This window comes from Colias croceus, chromosome 6 (assembly GCF_905220415.1).
Source record: "Colias croceus chromosome 6, ilColCroc2.1".
Taxonomy (NCBI): domain Eukaryota; kingdom Metazoa; phylum Arthropoda; class Insecta; order Lepidoptera; family Pieridae; genus Colias; species Colias croceus.
In genome coordinates this window covers 2,525,067-2,543,774 of record NC_059542.1, presented here as the reverse complement: position 1 = coordinate 2,543,774, position 18,708 = coordinate 2,525,067, and the positions used below count along the sequence as shown (strand labels likewise).

General features: G+C 33.4%; 3 protein-coding genes and 2 long non-coding RNA genes across 5 annotated transcripts in view; 2 read left to right on the top strand and 3 right to left on the bottom strand.

The window, feature by feature from the left end:
* The window catches only part of LOC123692477 (cystinosin homolog), a 33,221-nt gene extending 31,000 nt beyond the window's left edge, over nucleotides 1–2,221 (bottom strand). Inside the window, exon 1 of the mRNA XM_045637233.1 lies at nucleotides 2,003–2,221. The gene's annotated coding sequence lies outside the window, so the exon portion shown is untranslated. The remainder of the gene's footprint in view (nucleotides 1–2,002) is intronic.
* A 1,359-nt stretch (nucleotides 2,222–3,580) lies between these two features.
* Nucleotides 3,581–5,436, bottom strand: LOC123692803 (cryptochrome-1). Its single transcript, XM_045637599.1, has 2 exons — nucleotides 5,166–5,436; nucleotides 3,581–5,086 (listed from the first exon to the last, which is right to left on the bottom strand). The coding sequence occupies exons 1-2, from the start codon at nucleotides 5,271–5,273 to the stop codon at nucleotides 3,665–3,667; spliced, it is 1,530 nt and encodes a 509-aa protein (XP_045493555.1). The 5' UTR covers nucleotides 5,274–5,436; the 3' UTR covers nucleotides 3,581–3,664.
* A 1,191-nt stretch (nucleotides 5,437–6,627) lies between these two features.
* On the top strand, nucleotides 6,628–10,404 carry LOC123692559 (THAP domain-containing protein 1-like). The gene is made up of 5 exons (XM_045637318.1): nucleotides 6,628–7,255; nucleotides 7,433–7,616; nucleotides 7,813–7,947; nucleotides 8,720–8,785; nucleotides 8,972–10,404. Exons 1-5 carry the CDS (start codon nucleotides 7,185–7,187, stop codon nucleotides 9,140–9,142), a joined length of 627 nt encoding a protein of 208 aa, XP_045493274.1. The 5' UTR covers nucleotides 6,628–7,184; the 3' UTR covers nucleotides 9,143–10,404.
* Nucleotides 10,405–11,516: 1,112 nt separating this feature from the next.
* On the bottom strand, nucleotides 11,517–17,601 carry LOC123692561. The gene is made up of 2 exons (XR_006751586.1): nucleotides 17,297–17,601; nucleotides 11,517–11,613 (listed from the first exon to the last, which is right to left on the bottom strand). It is a non-coding gene; the product is annotated as an uncharacterized LOC123692561 (long non-coding RNA).
* Nucleotides 17,602–17,874: 273 nt separating this feature from the next.
* Nucleotides 17,875–18,670, top strand: LOC123692560. Its single transcript, XR_006751585.1, has 2 exons — nucleotides 17,875–18,179; nucleotides 18,605–18,670. It is a non-coding gene; the product is annotated as an uncharacterized LOC123692560 (long non-coding RNA).
* The last annotated feature ends 38 nt before the right edge of the window (nucleotides 18,671–18,708 follow it).

The following is an 18,708-nucleotide window of genomic DNA, read 5'->3' as shown; positions in this document are numbered from 1 at the left end:
TGAAGATCCTAAGAACAAAATTGCAGAAGAAACATAGAAAATATGGAGACAATTATATCTGCCTTAATCAAGTACTAGTTTCAATAATTTTCAAGACTATATGGCACTTAAGGGAATAGGCTAATCTGTTATTGAGATCAGCTTATAATTTGTACAGATGGACTTATTTAGGTCATTCTGGTTATTGATTCTAGAACTCTTTAGACAAGGTCAATCTGCCTTGTTTGTGCCTATATTAAAGTTGTTTAATATAGGCACAAACAAGGCAGATTGACCTGACGCGGCCGGAAAACTAGTTGTAGTTTTCCGGCCGCGGCTTCACCCGCGTTTTGAAAGAAAAACCCGCATAGTTCCCGTTCCCGTAGTATTTCCGGGATGAAACCTATCCTATGTGTTAATCCAAGTTACCCTCTATATGTGTGCTAAATTTCATTGTAATCGGTTCAGTAGTATTTGCGTGAAAGAGTAACAAACACACACACACACACACATCCTCACAAACTTTCGCATTTATAATATTAGTAGGATAACACTGGTTGAAGTTTTGCACAATTAGATGTCCTGCATAGTAGAGTGTAACTGTTATATTATATCTTTAATATATATAAATCTCGTGTCACAATGTTTGTCCTCAATGGACTCCTAAACCACAAAACCGATTATAATAAAATTCGCACACCATGTGCAGTTCGATCCAACTTGAGAGATAGGATAGTTTTTATGAAAAAAAAAAACGTAAACATGTAGGTACCACGGGCGAAGCTGGGGCGAACCGCTAGTTATTATATAGAATATAGATAGTATAACATAGTATGCCACTATTGGTCTTGTGGATTCTACAAGACAATGATTGTCTTGTGGATTCTACAACAGAGGTGCCAAATTGGAATCTTGGATATAAAAGATATTAAATAGGCAAAGGCATTTTTAAATTTACTAATAATCTGAACAGGGTGATGTTTTTATATACATACTCTTCACTCATCACTCATGTCACTCAGCAAGTTATGCTGTTGATCTTGCATCTGGTAGAATGAAGAAAATATAACAGAATAAATCAGCTCTATGACAAGATTTTTAAATATATACATATTTAGATTTCAGAGGCACATTGGTGTTTTCAATGACTCAATTGTTGGCATTAATTAGATTTTCAAGACCTTTCATCAACAAAATAAAGTTTGATGAACTTTTCATAAGTGTAATGTATTTGTCCTTGAACTACCTTGTTCAGTGGAAATATTCTTTATTAATAAATGCATTGGAATTATGATTTTTATGGGCCACCACACATACAATGCCATTACAAAATGATCAAGTTTAATTGAATGCTGATACGCAATTAGAGTGACCCAATTCAAATAGTGAACTATGTAAATTTACTGTTTAATATACTTTCATACTCTCATAATGAATATTCATACACCTAAACCACTACATTGCCACGTGATTTTAAAACAAAAAAATACTGAATCATTCAATTTTAGTCAAAGAGTAGTGAAGCGTAATTTCTAATTACAATATCTAAATACCAATAGACAGTTTTAAGTTTTCAAACGATGTTATGAAATATTCAGGGGATCAGTATGCCAAATACGATTTTCTATTTGGTCTAGTGATTAAAGTTTGTCTAAGTGACAAAAACTTTATGTCTTTGGTCATGTCAGTCAAGATGGTGATGGAATAGAGAGGACACCAACTCTACTTTCGCTCATGCTAATGCTATAATCAATATGAACTGCAAATTTGGATAGTATAAACTAGGATAGCGCCCAAGAACTGATATTGGCCATGAGTATTATTATCTAGATTCATGAGTAGAAGAGCTGTGAATCCTAATTCTAGATCGATCTGATTTTAGACAAATCCACCAGTTAACGCCCCCCAAATATTATTATTTTTTTAAGCTTAAAACAGACATCTTATGTCATGGCATCTCAAAGCTTTCTATAAAAATTAAAAAGTGTATTAATTTTTAATTTGTCTAAATACATATACGTACCATAGTTCAGCTAATTGTTATCGATTGAAGAATAACATGATTCCTTATTTAATAATGCTGAGGAACATCCAAATACAGCCGAGCATATTGATAGCAAAATTAATTCAATGTAAACAATAAACACTATTTAATCCATGTTATTGTTTGTGATGGAATAAATGTATTTATTTTTACAAATATCATTTTCCGGTTCCAGTTTCAATAAACCAGAAGACACTTTTCTTTTATTTTCTGTTTGACAGTTCGACATTACAAACTTACAAACTGTCAATTGCTAGCTGTCATTTGTCATTTAGTGTTCTGTGGTGTTATCAGAGTAAAAAAGACAAATTTTATAACATAAATATAAATAGGTATAGGTAAACCAGAATCTGATGGCAATTGGGGAAATCAAAATTTTGAGTGTGCAACCCTAGGGAAAATGGACTGACCGATCTTGATACTGCTTATTTTTTATTTTGTCCTCAACATCATTAGTCACATTACATAAGTGAACAATACTGTACCAAATAATGAGATATCCACTTAATATTTTGTAGGTACTACTTACATGTATAATATACATATTACTTTTATCTATGTAATACATATTATTATTAACACATACCTATATTTGTATATTCATTATCATTAAGCCATGTAAAAATATGGATGTAATGATAATGCAGATCAAAACTAGATAATGCTAATATTTTTTTATATAAAATAAAATAACAATAAAATAAAATAAAACTATGTTTATTTTCGTAAGTATTAACAGATACACAAATAATTATTACAAAATTGACTTGGACAGCTTGGACTTGACGCATAGCAATATTGGAAACTCCTGTAATAAGTTTTCATAAAATTATATTGTAATAAAAAAACAATATTATAGTTACTTACTTACTTATAATATTTTTAATTTTAAGTATCAAAACGGGTAAGTCCAATTTACCAATAAAATATTCAAAATTGAAAATTGTGATGTGTTTGACCCTTCTTCATCGAATGTTTTTCTATACACATTATAAACAACACCTCTTGCTTGTGATCGCAGCGGCTTTTTCGACATCTTCGAAGATTTTTTAGACAAAATCCTAAAAATTATTCAAGAATTGCAAAGAAGACAAATAATTTGACAACCATTTTGATAGTTGTCAAATAAAATTGCCATATGAAAATCTTTTATTTCTTAAATATAAATATGCCATCAGATTCTGGTAGACCTATACATACTTATTTTTAAGCTATTGCATAGCTTCTATCGCGGGCCTTGAGCGCGGGAGAATAATCGAGACATTCCGTAACGAAAAAACCTCACGCTCCCCACTCCGACGGGCGGAGGTGTAGCTTGAAGGCATGCTATGCAATAGCTTTACCGCGGCCTCTGACCGCGGCAGTCCCCGAGTGCCACACGTCTTTTTTAATTCAGTTCATCTCATTTCAAGTAAAATCACATTATAATGTCGATTTAATGATTATAAAAAAAAAATATTATTATCAAAATCTAACGTTTCTTTTATTATAAAAAAGTCAAAATAATTTTATCTCTAGAATCTAGACTATCTAAATTACTCGATTGAAACTACAAGAAACACTCAAAACATTTTATTTGTGAAAAACATTAGTTAAAAAAAATCAGAATCATCTTTTATACATCTATAAAAAAAGTTATCCTTAATCAGATCTAGGTCTTTTCTTTGCTTTCTTTTCCTTGTTGATTTTATACGCTGCAGACATCTTCTGTAAGTTCTCTTTATGTATCTTATCATGATCAACAATTCTTTTTGGATAATCCACTCCTATTATACATCCTGCAGCAGTTTGTATAGATTTAGGTGCTTTCCAGGGCTCATAAATATATTCAGTAGGGTATTTCTTCAGCTCAGGCACATATTTACGAATATACAAACCTTCTTTATCAGTTTTCTTACCAAATGCAACAGGACTGTACACTCGGAAGAATTTATAAAAGAAGGCAGAAGCGGATAGCCACATCCAATTACCAGCATTTAAAGACCAATCATAATCCAGCAACAGATCTTCAAAAACCTTAGCTCCTTCTTCCCAAGAGACCCATAAATCTCCTCTAGTTAAAAAGCAAGCTACCATGTGCCTCGCCAAATGGTGTATCCACCCTTCTTGCCTTAACTGGCGCATGATAGCATCAACAAATGGATAACCAGTTCTACCTTCTGCCCAAGCCTGTAAGTACTCATCATTTTTCTTCCAAGGTATCTGTGTACAGACAGCATTACCAACCATCTTATCAAAATTTTCTGTACCGGTGCCAGCAACATAATAAAATTCTCTCCACATTAATTGTCCCAAGAGTGAAACTGGGGGCTCACTATGCCTACTACCACTTTCCACTTGTTTTAGTTTGTGATAAAAAAGTTTTGCTGATAAGCAACCATGACTTAAATAAGGACTTAATACTGTTGTACTTGGCTCTATACTGTTTGGAGAAGTGTTTGGCTTTTCAAATGCACATACCCATTGCTTCTTAGCCATGTACACATCGAGTCTCTTAAGAGCTTCTGTTTCACCACCTGGATATTTACACTCAGATAAAGTAGACTCATCCAAACCCATTTCTGACAAACTTGGTACATCATAATCTTTAGAATCAAAGTCTGTAGGCTTACAATTATCCGATACTTGCTTTGTGATTTCAATAGTTTCCTTCACCTGAACATCTTTAACCAATGAGAGAAACTTTTGGTATGTCATTGGAACATTTCCATTGTTTTTCTTTAAGGCACTATTACAATCATAAACTGTGTGCTGAACTCTTTTGACAATAAATATGTTATTCTCTTCACAATATTTCTCAACAATTTCATCCTGTGATACATAAACTGGATCAATATCAACTTGTGAAGTTATGTATTTCACATCCCATTTCTTTAAAACTTCCAGTAGACATTGAGTTCGCTTTCCTTTGATTATGTATAAGCGAGTGTTTAATTTTCTTAAATTTGTATCCAAGTCCTGAAGACTCTGAATTAAAAATCGTAGTCTGTTTCCACGTATTTGATCTTTGATTTCTGAGTCGATTATGAATATGGGTCTTAAAATGTGTTTTCTATTCTCAGCCTGAAACATAAAGTAATTCATAAAGTACCTATTTGGCAGATCTATCTTTATAGAACTTGAGAAAAAAATAAAAATTCACCTCGTTAATTGCATTGCGCAATGCAAGATTATCGTGTAAACGCAAATCCAATCGGAACCAGTGAACAACTGAAGGAATAGCCGACATAGTTTGCAAATATTTTATCATACATAGGACCTTAATTGTTTAAGAATTTAATTAATAATAGATTGGAGTAAAAAAAATACAAATAACGGAAACTCAATGCAAATGTTTTGAATTTAAACTTTTCTTTTTCGCGCACACAACAAAGCATGCGATTTTTACTGTCAAAATATGTCAATGTCAATTCACAATTCAGATTTGACAATCATGACAATCCGTACCTACCAAGAATAATTGGGTGTCTGTTGTTCTGTGGGTGTCTGTACCCTTGGTCTGACCGTGGTCTGACCCATCTGTACCAGTCTGCATCACTAGCGGCCAAGCGGCCGAGCCCAATAATCGATCCTAATCGAAAATCTGCTACTGGAGATTGAAATTCCACATTTTGTCACAGTGCATTTTTTTGTCCCTAAGGCCGGCCACATACATCAGTTTTCCTGATACGGTTTCCTGATCCGTTTTCCGAATCAGGGCCTCCGAACGCAGTAAATTCATACAAAAGTCATGAATGTCACACACATTCGATAACTTTCCGTACGGTTTTTTCTCCGTCCGTTCTTTCCGAATGCAAGCCCATGCATCAGGAATTCCTGACGGAAAAAAACGAAACGGATGCAAAGCCTACATACATTTTGTATGGCCCGCCACACACATTCGAAAATTCCGAACGGTGATCATTGCTGGGGCACCCACGAATACGATTATTGACAATGAGTGATATTGAACATTTAATCATTAGTGTAGAAGGCATCCCACATCCCACAGGCATGGGAACCCATGCCTGTGGGATCTAAATAACGAAGATTATCATAACAGGGATATGAAAGATCTTGCCTTGCAACAAAATGCTCTAAGCGATAAAATGAACATGATAAAACTTTTTACAAAATAAACATAATTATTTATTTCATAACTATTGTTATTACATAATTATAGTCCATTGAAATGTTACATTTTTTAGGCCTAATCTTGCGTTTTTTAGAGGACGCAATTTTATTTTTTACATTATTTGTTGCAAATTAAATTCTCTACAACTTTGGTCCAGTAAGTTTTTGTTGTAGAACTATAAATAAAAAAGTTAGCGAAAATGTTCATTAATTAGAGTAATTTATATTTTTCAATAAAACTTTTTTTTTATCATTTTACGAAGAAATGATATCAGATCATTTTTGTAGATTGTATTTCGAGGAACAACTTTTATAGTTTTATATACGAAATTCATGCTTCTTCCAAACGTGTGCACTCCACTGAAGCTACTCCAAGACTAATTTTGATATTCCGAACGGAAAAAAAAGTATGTGTGTGGTAGTCGTACGGTATTTTTCGTGATACGGTTTTCGTATCAGGAAAACTGATGTATGTGGCCGGCCTAAAGGCTGGTTCACACTTTGATTAGTGCGAGTGCAGGTGATTAGTGCGAGTGCAGGTGTGTAGTGCGAGTAGTGTCCAATTCAACTGCGAGTGCAGGTGATTAGTGGGAGTGCAGGTCAATGGTGCAATTCGCGACGCTACACACTACGCTAAACACTAAACACTAAACACTCGTGTCCAGACGTGTTTAGGCAGGCACACTGCGAGTGAGGGGGAAGGGAGGGCGCGCGGGACGTGGCTACTCGCAGTCCACTCGCAAAAAAATAGAACACGCTTCTATTCACTTTACTACACAGCCTACTAAACACTCGCACTAAACAGTCGCTGTCCACACGTAGTACTACTCATCACCTGCACTCGCACTAATCAAAGTGTGAACCAGCCATAACTGCGTGGCCACTTTTTTGCTGGCTGGCCTATTGTCAAATCTGGGCCAAACAAACAAAGCAGATCTGATAAACAATTAGTTCTCTTGTGTTGTTCTTTTTAGGTGATAAACACATTTGGAAGTTAATTAAAAAGTGTTCTGAATGTACTACGTGTAGGTACTGAGTGTTTAAAATTATGGGTGGCTGTAGCGTATTATGCTGTAACAGCCGCACAGAAACAAAAGCAGATGGAATTTCATTTCATTCGTAAGTAAACAATTGACGTAAGATACCTATTATCAGAATGATCAGAATCATAATAATTGACTGGATTGACTGTTTCCTACCATCTGATCATTATTGATAACCTCAATCACAATATTGCCTGCAAATGGGAAAAAAAGTCCACAAAATTGAAAAAAAAAAAAATGTTTTGTCCCATAGATTTCCAACGGAACCCTGCATTCGTAAAATATGGATTGATGCAACTGGTCGGCAGAATTGGGTACCATCAAAAAATGCGAGAATATGTTCAAATCATTTTAACGCAAATTTTTTTGTTGGCAAAGCTAAATTATCTCTCCTTAAGTCAAATGCTATGCCAACAATAAATATTCCCAGCATGAATGTAAGTACTTACAGTTTAGGAAGTTGATCACTTTTTTTCAAAATGCCATTGTTAGTTTTCCCTATATCACTTAAATATATTATTTTCATATGAGTATGTTCATTAAACTTTGTTACATATTAAATTGCTTTTTATAATAAACTGATCACTAGTAAAATAAAAGTAAATAATAGATCTAGGTACTTATATTTTTTAGGTTGAATCTGTGCAGTCTGTTTCGACAACACAAAATGATGATCCAATACCGTCAGTAAGCTCTAGAGGAGTTAAAAGGAATAGACAGAAATCAAATGATCAAAATGTGTCCCCAGGTGCTAAAACTCCAAAACTGGTTTGTACTAAAAAAATACATCTTATAAAAATTTATAACTTGAGTAAAATAGGCGTTAATTCCATTTTATTTGTTATTAATTGTTAGCATTTCTCTTTAAAAAAATGTATTTATTTCTAAAAGCAAAAATGTTTTGATACCATAGCCTATAGGTTCAAATTTAATATATTGAAGTATTTTTATTTCTAATTTGTTGCTACATATATTTATGTTATACTTTGATACCAATATATCAGTATGAAAATAAATAATTATAATGGCAATGATTCAGGATCAGTAAAATTTTAAGATCAGTACATCTTCCTCTGTTTACATCAGTAAAAAAAGTACAGGAGATTAAAAATTTAATTTAGATTATATCAAACCAGCAATTTTAGTCTTAAATTTTAGTGAGTAAGGTAAACATTACATTTAACACTGTAGGCAAATGTATGACTAACTTGGCATAATTTTTAAATTGATTGTTTGATTACATAATAGTATGAATGTCTGGTATCAAAATCTTATTTATTTAAATATATTCTTTAGAATCAATGCTAATTTTTATCAGATGATAACATACTCATAAAAAATTGTAATAAAAGATTACCTATCAGTGAAGGGAATAATTTTTTGCCAACCTGTTACACTGCTACTTGATGGGAATTTTTTTCCCATCCGGTAATAGTGTGACTGTATGGGAATAACCGTTAAATAAACATTAATTACCTTACACCTTGTATAATGTTTATCATTATTTCATATCAATAATTTAATGATACGCGTTTTCCAGACTGAAAAGCCATTTAACAAAAGTTATAGAAGCAAATTTCGCATCTTGCAAGACGTTACTGCTAAGGTAAGGACACCCTGAAATCGGTAGATATGAGCGTACATAATATGCAAAATCGATTGATAGATTGGTTTCATTATTTACCACTAACAAAATGTTACTTAACAAAAAGATTATTTAAACACAAAAAATAATACTAAGCAGTGATATAATTATAATATATTAATTATATTCTAAAATTTATTTTTTCAGTTGGAGAAGCAAAAGCAAATATCAAGTTATCGTCTTAAGAAATTGCGGGCTGTTCGTGAGTCGCGGCGGAGACTTCAAAGAAAAGTTGCTAAATTGGAAAATATTTTGGTTGATTTAAAAAGTAAAATTCCTATAAATATGGAAGAAGCAGAAGATCTCATTAAAATTTAAAGAAGAAATTGATGTATTCATGAAGAACATTAATAGTCTCAAAATAATTACGGATCATTTATCTACAGCTTATGTCAATCTCATACATTCATAATCTATTCTATCAAACGTTACGCTAAACGAAAGCCACTTGTCTAGGGGGGCAGTTCTAAAATCCGCCCGAAAAACTGGTTTCTTGGAGTTTGCTGTCTTAAAACGTTAGAGATCCTGTACGAGAAACTGATCAATACTCCTAATGCGCCTTAAAAGTACATAATATGCATATACAAACTTTCGCAAGATCATTTGGAAATATTTTTTTTTTTGATCCAATAGATCTAAAGGAGGATACAATAATAACCCTACAGTGTCACAGTTCAAAGCAGCTTATAAACGGATGTTAATTCATGGGGAAATTAAACATTTAAATCATTATGGGAACTGTATCTCATTGGATGATATAAGTATTTTAAATGTTAGCAATAACAATTATACAAACAGGATCAACGCCACTAGTTTGTTAATCAACACAAATACAAATGATGATGACTTTACCGATGACGAGATTTTACCAGTGGACCTTACAGAATCTCGTTATTATTTATTAAACGACCAACTTACTGAATTTTCACAAGAAGTAACCGTTTATATTGCTGGTTTCATAGTAAAAAAATTGAAAAAGAAAATTAAATGCTATGATTGTATTCTAGCTCTTCAGTCCACTGCAAAGTTATCTAGATTAAATATATTGAAGGATGTTGGTGGGCTGAACTATCCCTCAATAGATCAAAAAAAGGAATGAGATTATTTTTGAATTCCCATGAGCCTAGCTTCATTAATGAGAAAACGATGCCAAAATTAGTTTTAAGCGTTTTTAAACATTTTGCCACTGGGGCACTTTTCCGACATTAAAAAATCATATACATGACGGGTTTTTCCCTTTGACAACTACTTATCTTTACTGATCAATAGATTTTTTTCAAATAAGAATTAATCATGTACTAAAAACAATTTCAAAAAATGATTTATCAATTAGAAAAAAATATACCAAACTAATCTTATTCATAGTATTTTTTTAAATAATATTTGTAATAACAGCTTTTTTTTTTACTTTTTGCATGTTGCCTCTAATAACCTCTTCGAACCCTTTTAATACTCATTTAGACCAATTAGAATGGTTTTATAATTAAAGAATATAATATAAAGATATGGTTTCTATTTTTGGTAAAAGTGGTCCCCCTTTTTGCGAAAACGGATCAAAATCATTAAAGTTTTCATTCTAATACTATCTGATTTTATTTATAATCCCAATGACGAAGAAAAAATTTTCGTGTGTGATACCAATTTTTGTCCTTAGTGCCTCCTCCACACTACTCGCGAAGTTCCTAGGTGAAGTACTCGGCCGAAGTTGACTGAAGTCCGCGGTGCTACACTACACACTCGTTCAACTTCGCGAGGAGCGCATACGTTCATATTCAGAACGAACTTCAGGTAACTTCGTGCCCTTTGACTCGGGCCCAAAAACCGACAACAAACGGAAGTCGGCCGAGGCGAGGTAAAGTTGGACGAAGTAAGCCGAAGTGCCTCTCTACATTATTCTATTCGTCTAACCTCGTTCAACTTCGCGAGTAATGTGGAGGAGGCATTACGAGTAATAGAATTTTTGGAGTAGTGGTTCTGGTTTTACACAGGTAGGGCATATTTATTAAAATTGTGATTGATTTTGTATCTACTTAATCATCCCTTCTCGAATGATATCTAGTGTACATCGTTATCTACAGCTTTTTTGTCAGAAAAGTGTCTTTTTACTCGATGACTTGCAAGGTAGGTGTTATAACTACCTTCCTATATACCGATCTTCTTTCCAACATATTATAAGTAAATAAATGAAAGTAGCGTGTTAAAAACGGTTATTGTGGTTATTCCCACCCAGTCACACCCCAACTTGTCACACTGTTACTGGATGGGAAAAAATTCCCATTAGAAAAAACTATTCCCTACAGTGCGACACAAAAGAGATGACAAAAAATGAGGGCGCCACCGTCGCTCATATAGCAACACTGATACTGCGACGCAAGCAATCTTGATACTATAGAATAAAAATCAAAAAAATAAAAAGTAATAAATACCGCGATTTAAAGTTGTTTCATTCATCATCGTGTAAATTTAAGACAAAAATACAATAGTATTTTAAATGACCTACCTAGGTCAAATTTTACTTAAATGTATTTGGAATTAGTTTATAGAAATCGGTCAAGCCATTTAGACTGCAGAGGCGCACATAGAATCAAACATACGAACAAACAAACATACATACATACAGCTCAAACCTAAGGCTCAAGCCTCAAACACATTACGCTCCTTCTGGGTCCGTCAGGTAAAAAAAACAAGGTGATTTGAAAACTACATATTTTTATTTATTTTTTGTAGATATTCTCCTTCATTTTTACTCCCTTGCTCCACTATCCTGCGTACTGTGCTTTCAGAAACCACTATAACAAACGAATTACGATGAATTAAATCAAATAGTACATTTAACATATTTATTTAGTAGCTTAAAACTATTTTTTTTATGTCGGAGGCCAAGACTCACTTTGGATTCCTGCGTCCACTCTAGGTAAGTAGCAAGTAAGGATTCATAGATAGCTGTATGAAAATAGTTATCACTATACTATTTAAGGCTGGTTGGATTGCATATAACTTCTTGACTCAAATTGTGCTGGTCGCACTATAAAAACTAGTTTTTGTTTACATACATATAACCTCAAATTAAATTTCAAAATCGTAATAATCGTCATAGATACGTACATTAAACACTCGTCACTAATGGAATATTCTATTTTACGTAGTACTGAGCAAAAATAAATGGAATCTCACCGGTTGCAACGTAGTGATTGTTAAATAAAAGGTCCGAGAAAATATGATGAGCGGTTTTATTGAACAACGAACAATGAATAATAATGCAATCGTACAAGTGTCAAAGAATCAAAGTGACAACAGATAATATATGAAATGAAAACTATTTATTATCTATGTTTATACTTCACATCTCCCTTTCTTTGTAAACAAACTAAACAACCATAACAAACCAAACTTTTTTTTTTTTTTTTTTTTAATATATGTATACACTATGAATGAACATTTTTATTTAAAGTATTAAATTTCTTTATTTTTACTTATCCAGTAATTAAAAAATTATATCTATCATATGATTATATAACAAGATACATGGCAAAGCATTCAGTTCTAATTAACAATGTTAATGTAAATGATTACTGAACAAGTTCTTATAAAATTATAGTAAACAAGTTATAATTAACTGATACTTAATGTTAATGATTAAGATACATGAAATAGTACTACAGTACTTATTGTTTTTTAACAATATTAGAGATTGAGTTTATTAATAGGTTTTATAGGTCTACCATATCTTGAGACTTGTGGTGCAGTCGCTGGTTGTGTCACCATATTAGAACTCTGTGTATTATTAGCGCTAAGCATCTCTCGCATCTCTGATGGATGTGTAGTTGTTGGGGTTGTTGCAGGAACACCCGGTGATTGAGTTTGAGCTGGCATCTGTTGTACTACTGGTTCTTCTGTGTATTTAGTTTCAGGTACAGCTATTCTGTTTAATTTTAAAGGCAGTGATTTCTATGAAATGAAGAAGGATGACCTGTTTTTGACCAGTGCTACAACAGTAGAGAACATACTTTGCCAAGGAAAGAAAATAAGGGAACAGCTGAAGACATTGCAGCCGGGACAAACCTTGAAAATTGGTGATGCACAGGTGAAGCAGGGTGTCCCATTGATTATAAAAAAGGGTGGTGCAAATTCAGAAATAATGGATAATGACTACACCTTGAATCGATTAACGGGCCTCTGTGCAGCATATGCAGCACAACAAGGTAGCAACTATATGCCAAGGTGTGCAATGGCAGTCTCTTTGGGTCTTGATCTGGCTAGAGACAGGATCCTCTATTATAGTGCTGCACCAGGAGCTGAGCATTTCCCTGACATATTTACATACCATCCACTACTCTGCGCCATTAAGCAACTAGAGCATGGCAAGGTCAAAAAAGAGAATATAGCCAGAATAGCTGCTGTAAAGGCAGACAACGGGAAAACGTTGGCTGCGATGTTAGCAGAGTCGAAAACGTCACTGGAGTCAAAACTAAGCAAGTTAGACACAGGAACACCCGGTGATTGAGTTTGAGCTGGCATCTGTTGTACTACTGGTTCTTCTGTGTATTTAGTTTCAGGTACAGCTATTCTGTTGCTGGGAATATCAGCTTGTGTCTTGTGCAAATGACTTAAGTTTCTTCGTAAAATTTGTCCTTTATCTGTTTGTATAATAACAGATCTTGGTAGATTTTTGGGCTTCTCTATTACTCTCGCCCCTTCCCAGTGTTGGTGAGCTACCTTGTGTCTGATTTTATCATTAATTTCCAAATTTACTGGTCTTGTAGTATGTTTATTACTGTAATTGGCCTGTTTCTCTCTTAATGTCTGTAGTTCAGTTGTGACTCCTTGTATGATTTTTGGTTTTAAATATTTGTCACTTACAGGTATTGGTGATCTTGTAATTCTGCTGAAAAGTCGTTGGTTAGGTGAGCCTAATAGGTCATTTCTAGGTGTATTTCTCCAGTTCAGTAACGCAAGCTGCACGTCTGACTTGTCAATGCTGCATTTTTTTAGTATGTTTTTTGCTGTTTGAACTGCTCTTTCAGCAAGTCCATTACCTTGATGGTGATGTGGACTAGATGTGACATGGTTAAATCTCCATTCTTTTTGAAAGGTCTTAAATTCTCTAGACATATATTGTGTTCCATTGTCAGTTTGTAACTCTTCTGGTATACCATGGGTAGAAAACCATCTTTTAAGTTGTTCAATCACTTCATATGACGACTGGCTTTTTAGCTCTTGAAAATCAATATATCCAGAGTAGCTGTCACATATAACAAGGTAAGTTTTTCCTTTTAATTCAAATAAATCTGAAGCAATTATTTGCCATGGAAGTGTAGGAAGCTTTTTAACTAAGACTGTGTCTTTAATGTTATCTCTTTGTGTTTGTTCGCAGACGGTGCACCCTTTAACTAGCTTTATGATATCATTATATTGTCCTTTCCAATAAAGAAATTGTCGAGCTCTTCTCAAACAGCTGTGTATACCAAGATGTCCTTGATGAATATTTTTTAACATTTTAGGGATTTGTGATGCCGGAACAACAATCTTATCACCTTTGAATATAATTCCTTTCAGATAGCTCAATTCTTCTTTAAAGTTAAAATAGTGTTGTAGTTCTGTAGGTAGTTCTTTCATGGTTTCAGGAAATCCTTGCTTTATAGTCTTCATTAGTAACTGTAAATGTTGATCTTCTTTAGTAGCCTTAATTAATTCTTCTTTAGCATCTAGAGACATAGGTAGTATAACTGCGATTTTTAAGTTTTCTTCTGGATCATATCTCAAGTTAGACGCATCACAGTCTCGACTAAGGAAGTCTGCTAATGGAATTTCAGTTCCCTTTTTGAATAATACCTTGGGTGAGTATGGTGCTAAGTTAAACATTATTCGTTGAAGTCTTGCGGGGGCTGATTGTATGTTTTTCTTAAATATTGTCTCTAGTGGTTTATGGTCGGATTCTACTGTCAGTTGTTTACCATAAACATATTCATGAAATTTCTTACATCCAAACAGTATGGCGAGCGCTTCTTTTTCTATCTGTGGATAATTCTGTTCAGATTTGGTCAATGCTCTTGCTCCATAGGCTACTGGTTGTCCTTCTTGGAGAAGTGCAGCTCCGAGATTTTTTGAGCTTGCATCTACAGACAATGTTACAGGTTTGTTGACATCATATAGTCTCAATACTGGGGGATTTTGAAGCACTTGTTTTATTTTATCAAGAGCTTTTTCATGATGAATTTCCCATGTAAAGCTTGTATTCTTGTGTAACAGGTCTCTAAGTGGATTTGTCAAATCCGACATGTTAGGGATAAATTTATTGAGATATGTAATCATTCCTAACAGTCTCTGTAACTCGGTTTTATTTGTAGGTTTTTTCATTGCCTGAATAGCTTCTACTTTGCCTGGGTCTGCTTCTAAACCTTTAGCTGAAATAATGTGTCCCAGAAATTTTATCTTGGTTGCTTCAAAGATGCACTTGTCTTTGTTAAGTTTGAAGCCAGATTTCTTTAATATTTCAATGACTTTGTCAACAGTTTTGCGTAGTTCTTCTTTAGTTTTTGCATGTATAAAAATATCATCGATCGATACTCTCACATTTTTTATATTACTGAGTAGATTTGTTAATATTTCTTGGAATATTTCTGGTGCTGATGAAACTCCAAACGGAAGTCTCTTGAAAGAATATCTTCCCCATGGGGTAGCGAATGTTAATATTTTTTGTGTTCTTTCTGATAGTCTAATTTGCCAGAACCCCTTTGTGCAGTCTAATAATGCAAAGAATTTAGAACCTTGAATATCAGCTGAAATTTCTTCTATAGTCGTGAGTGGAAAATGACGTCTGAGGATATTTTTATTGACATCTGATGGATCTATACAGATTCTTATTTTGTCCTTTTGTCTGACAACTACCATAGGACTCACAGCAGGAGTTGGCTCCGTTTCTGGTTTTATGACATCTAACTTTACCATCCTGTCAAGTTCTTGCTTAACTTCGGCTCTTATAGCATGGGGTACTCTTCTTGACGGTTTAATCTCAAGCTTTGGGTTCTCAATTAGGTCAATATCATACACATAATCTTTATAACAGCCTAATCCTTCAAATATATTATCAGTATATTGGCTCACCTTCAATGTTTTGACTCTTGCGACAAGTCCTAATTTTTCACAGGTCTCAAGTCCTAGGATTGGAGAAACTTTTTCTTCAACTACTTTGAATATTATTTTTGTTTCTTCATTCTTTAATTTACATAGTAGCTCTGTTTCACCTAGAACTGCCATCTTGTCTTCTGTGTAGCTTATTAAATTTTTTGTTCGGCTTGGTTTCAAAATTGCCTTTGTTTTGTTCATCAAGTGTCTTGGTAACACATTGCACTCTGCTCCTGTGTCTAGTTTGACTGTAATCCTTAAATTGCCAACTTGTAATTTTTCTGTCCAGTTTTTCTTTTCTCCAGACCTTATAGCGGATATATACACTTCATCTTCTGATTGAGAGCTTTCTTCTACTGCGTTTACTCTAATTTTCTGTTTGTAATTATTATGTTTCATTTTTGTGCGACACATATTAGCAAAATGACCCTGTTTGGAACATTTGGTACAAGATTTGTTAAAAGCTGGGCACTCTCTACTTTTATGGTTAGTACCACATCTTCGGCAGTCAAAAGTCTTGTTTTCGTTAGATCTTTTATTTTTCACAGCAAAAACTTTATTTTTACTATCAAATTCATCTAATTGTTTAGATGCTTGTTCACTAGTTTTGCAGATCGTTATTGCTTTTGTCAAGTCTAAATTTTCTTCCGTTAGTAATTTTTCTCTAACCTGATTTGATCTAATTCCAAAAACGATTTTATCCTTTATCATTTCATCCAGTAAGTTGTTAAATTCGCATTTACTTGCTTGAGTTTTTATTTTGATTAAAAATTCATTAAATACTTCGTCCTCGTTTTGTTCGATCTTAAAGAATACATATCGTTCAAAAGATATGTTCTTTTTCGGCGCGAAATATTCTTTGAATTTATTTTTAATGATTTCAATATCATTTTTTTCCGCGTCGACAAGGTTAAAACTGTTAAATATTTCGATGGCGTCTGGGCCTATGACCGCCATAAAAGTTGCTGCCTGGATTGCGGCTGGTTTTTTGTCTAATTGTATTGCTGTGGCATACCAGTCAAATTGTTGCACCCACCTTGTCCAACACGTTGACTTGTCGGCGTCAATTAATTGTAGGTTAGCTGGCGGCTTTATTCCAGCCACTGCGTCGGATGTCGTCATTTCACAGCTTTCTCATATATTTTCTTATTACATACTTTACAACCGCTTCTGACACCATGCAACGTAGTGATTGTTAAATAAAAGGTCCGAGAAAATATGATGAGCGGTTTTATTGAACAACGAACAATGAATAATAATGCAATCGTACAAGTGTCAAAGAATCAAAGTGACAACAGATAATATATGAAATGAAAACTATTTATTATCTATGTTTATACTTCACACCGGTATAATCTGCTGTACGTCTGTAAACGTTTTCCAAATATTTTTCTCGTTTTTCAGCTTGAAATTATGAGAAACACCGAATGAAAACTTTATATATGGCATCACGGACACCGCTTCGTTTAACCTTTTTCACGATTTCTTCTTTTTTGAGTAAATTTCTTGTTTAAAATAACAATTTTATCTCAACTTCACCAAATAAACAACAAATTTTTATTCAACTTGACAGCTGCATTGATAATTCAGGGTTGCCAGATAATGAAAAAAAAATTAGTTCCAAATTAATTAATTTCATCTCTTTTATGTCGCACTGTACCTATGAGTCACGCTAAACATTTTGTACATATTTTGCAGATGATTTGCAGATTTGCAGGACATATATATAAAGAAACTATCAGTTCAGACTTGTAAATAAATGACAAAGGTAAATTTTCATTTAAAATGCGTCCTGAAATTCACCTAACATTATTTATCTATTTATTTCACTGAATTGTAGTAGGTACAATCATTCATGGTCAATCATTAAGCAAGAAACAATAAAAATAACAAAAATATACTTACATGTAGGTATGAGTACAGTGCGACATAAAAGAGATGAAATTAATTAATTTGGAACTAATTTTTTTTTCATTATCTGGCAACCCTGAATTATCAATGCAGCTGTCAAGTTGAATAAAAATTTGTTGTTTATTTGGTGAAGTTGAGATAAAATTGTTATTTTAAACAAGAAATTTACTCAAAAAAGGAGAAATCATGAAAAAGGTTAAACGTAGCGGTGTCCGTGATGCCATATATAAAGTTTTCATTCGGTGTTTCTCATAATTTCAAGCTGAAAAACGAGAAAAATATTTGGAAAACGTTTACAGACGTACAGCAGATTATACCGGTGAGATTCCATTTATTTTTGCTCAGTACTACGTAAAATAGTATATTCCATTAGTGACGAGTGTTTAATGTACGTATCTATGGCGATTATAACGTTTTTGAAATTTAATTTGAGGTTATTTGTATGTAAACAAAAACTAGTTTTTATAGTGCGACCAGCACAATTTGAGTCAAGAAGTTATATCCAATCCAACCAGCCTTAAATAGTATAGTGATAACTATTTTCATACCTATGAATCCTTACTTATATCCTTATTACTTATATCCTTAGCTATCTATGAATCCTTACTTGCTACTTACTAGAGTGGACGCAGGGATCCAAAGTGAGTCTTGGCCTCCGACATTAAAAAAAAATAGTTTTAAGCTACTAAATAAATATGTTAAATGTACTATTTGATTTTATTCATCTTAATTCGTTTGTTATAGGGGTTTCTGAAAGCACAGTACGCAGGATAGTGGAGCAAGGGAGTAAAAATGAAGGAGAATATCTACTAAAAATAAATAAAAATATGTAGTTTTCAAATCACCTT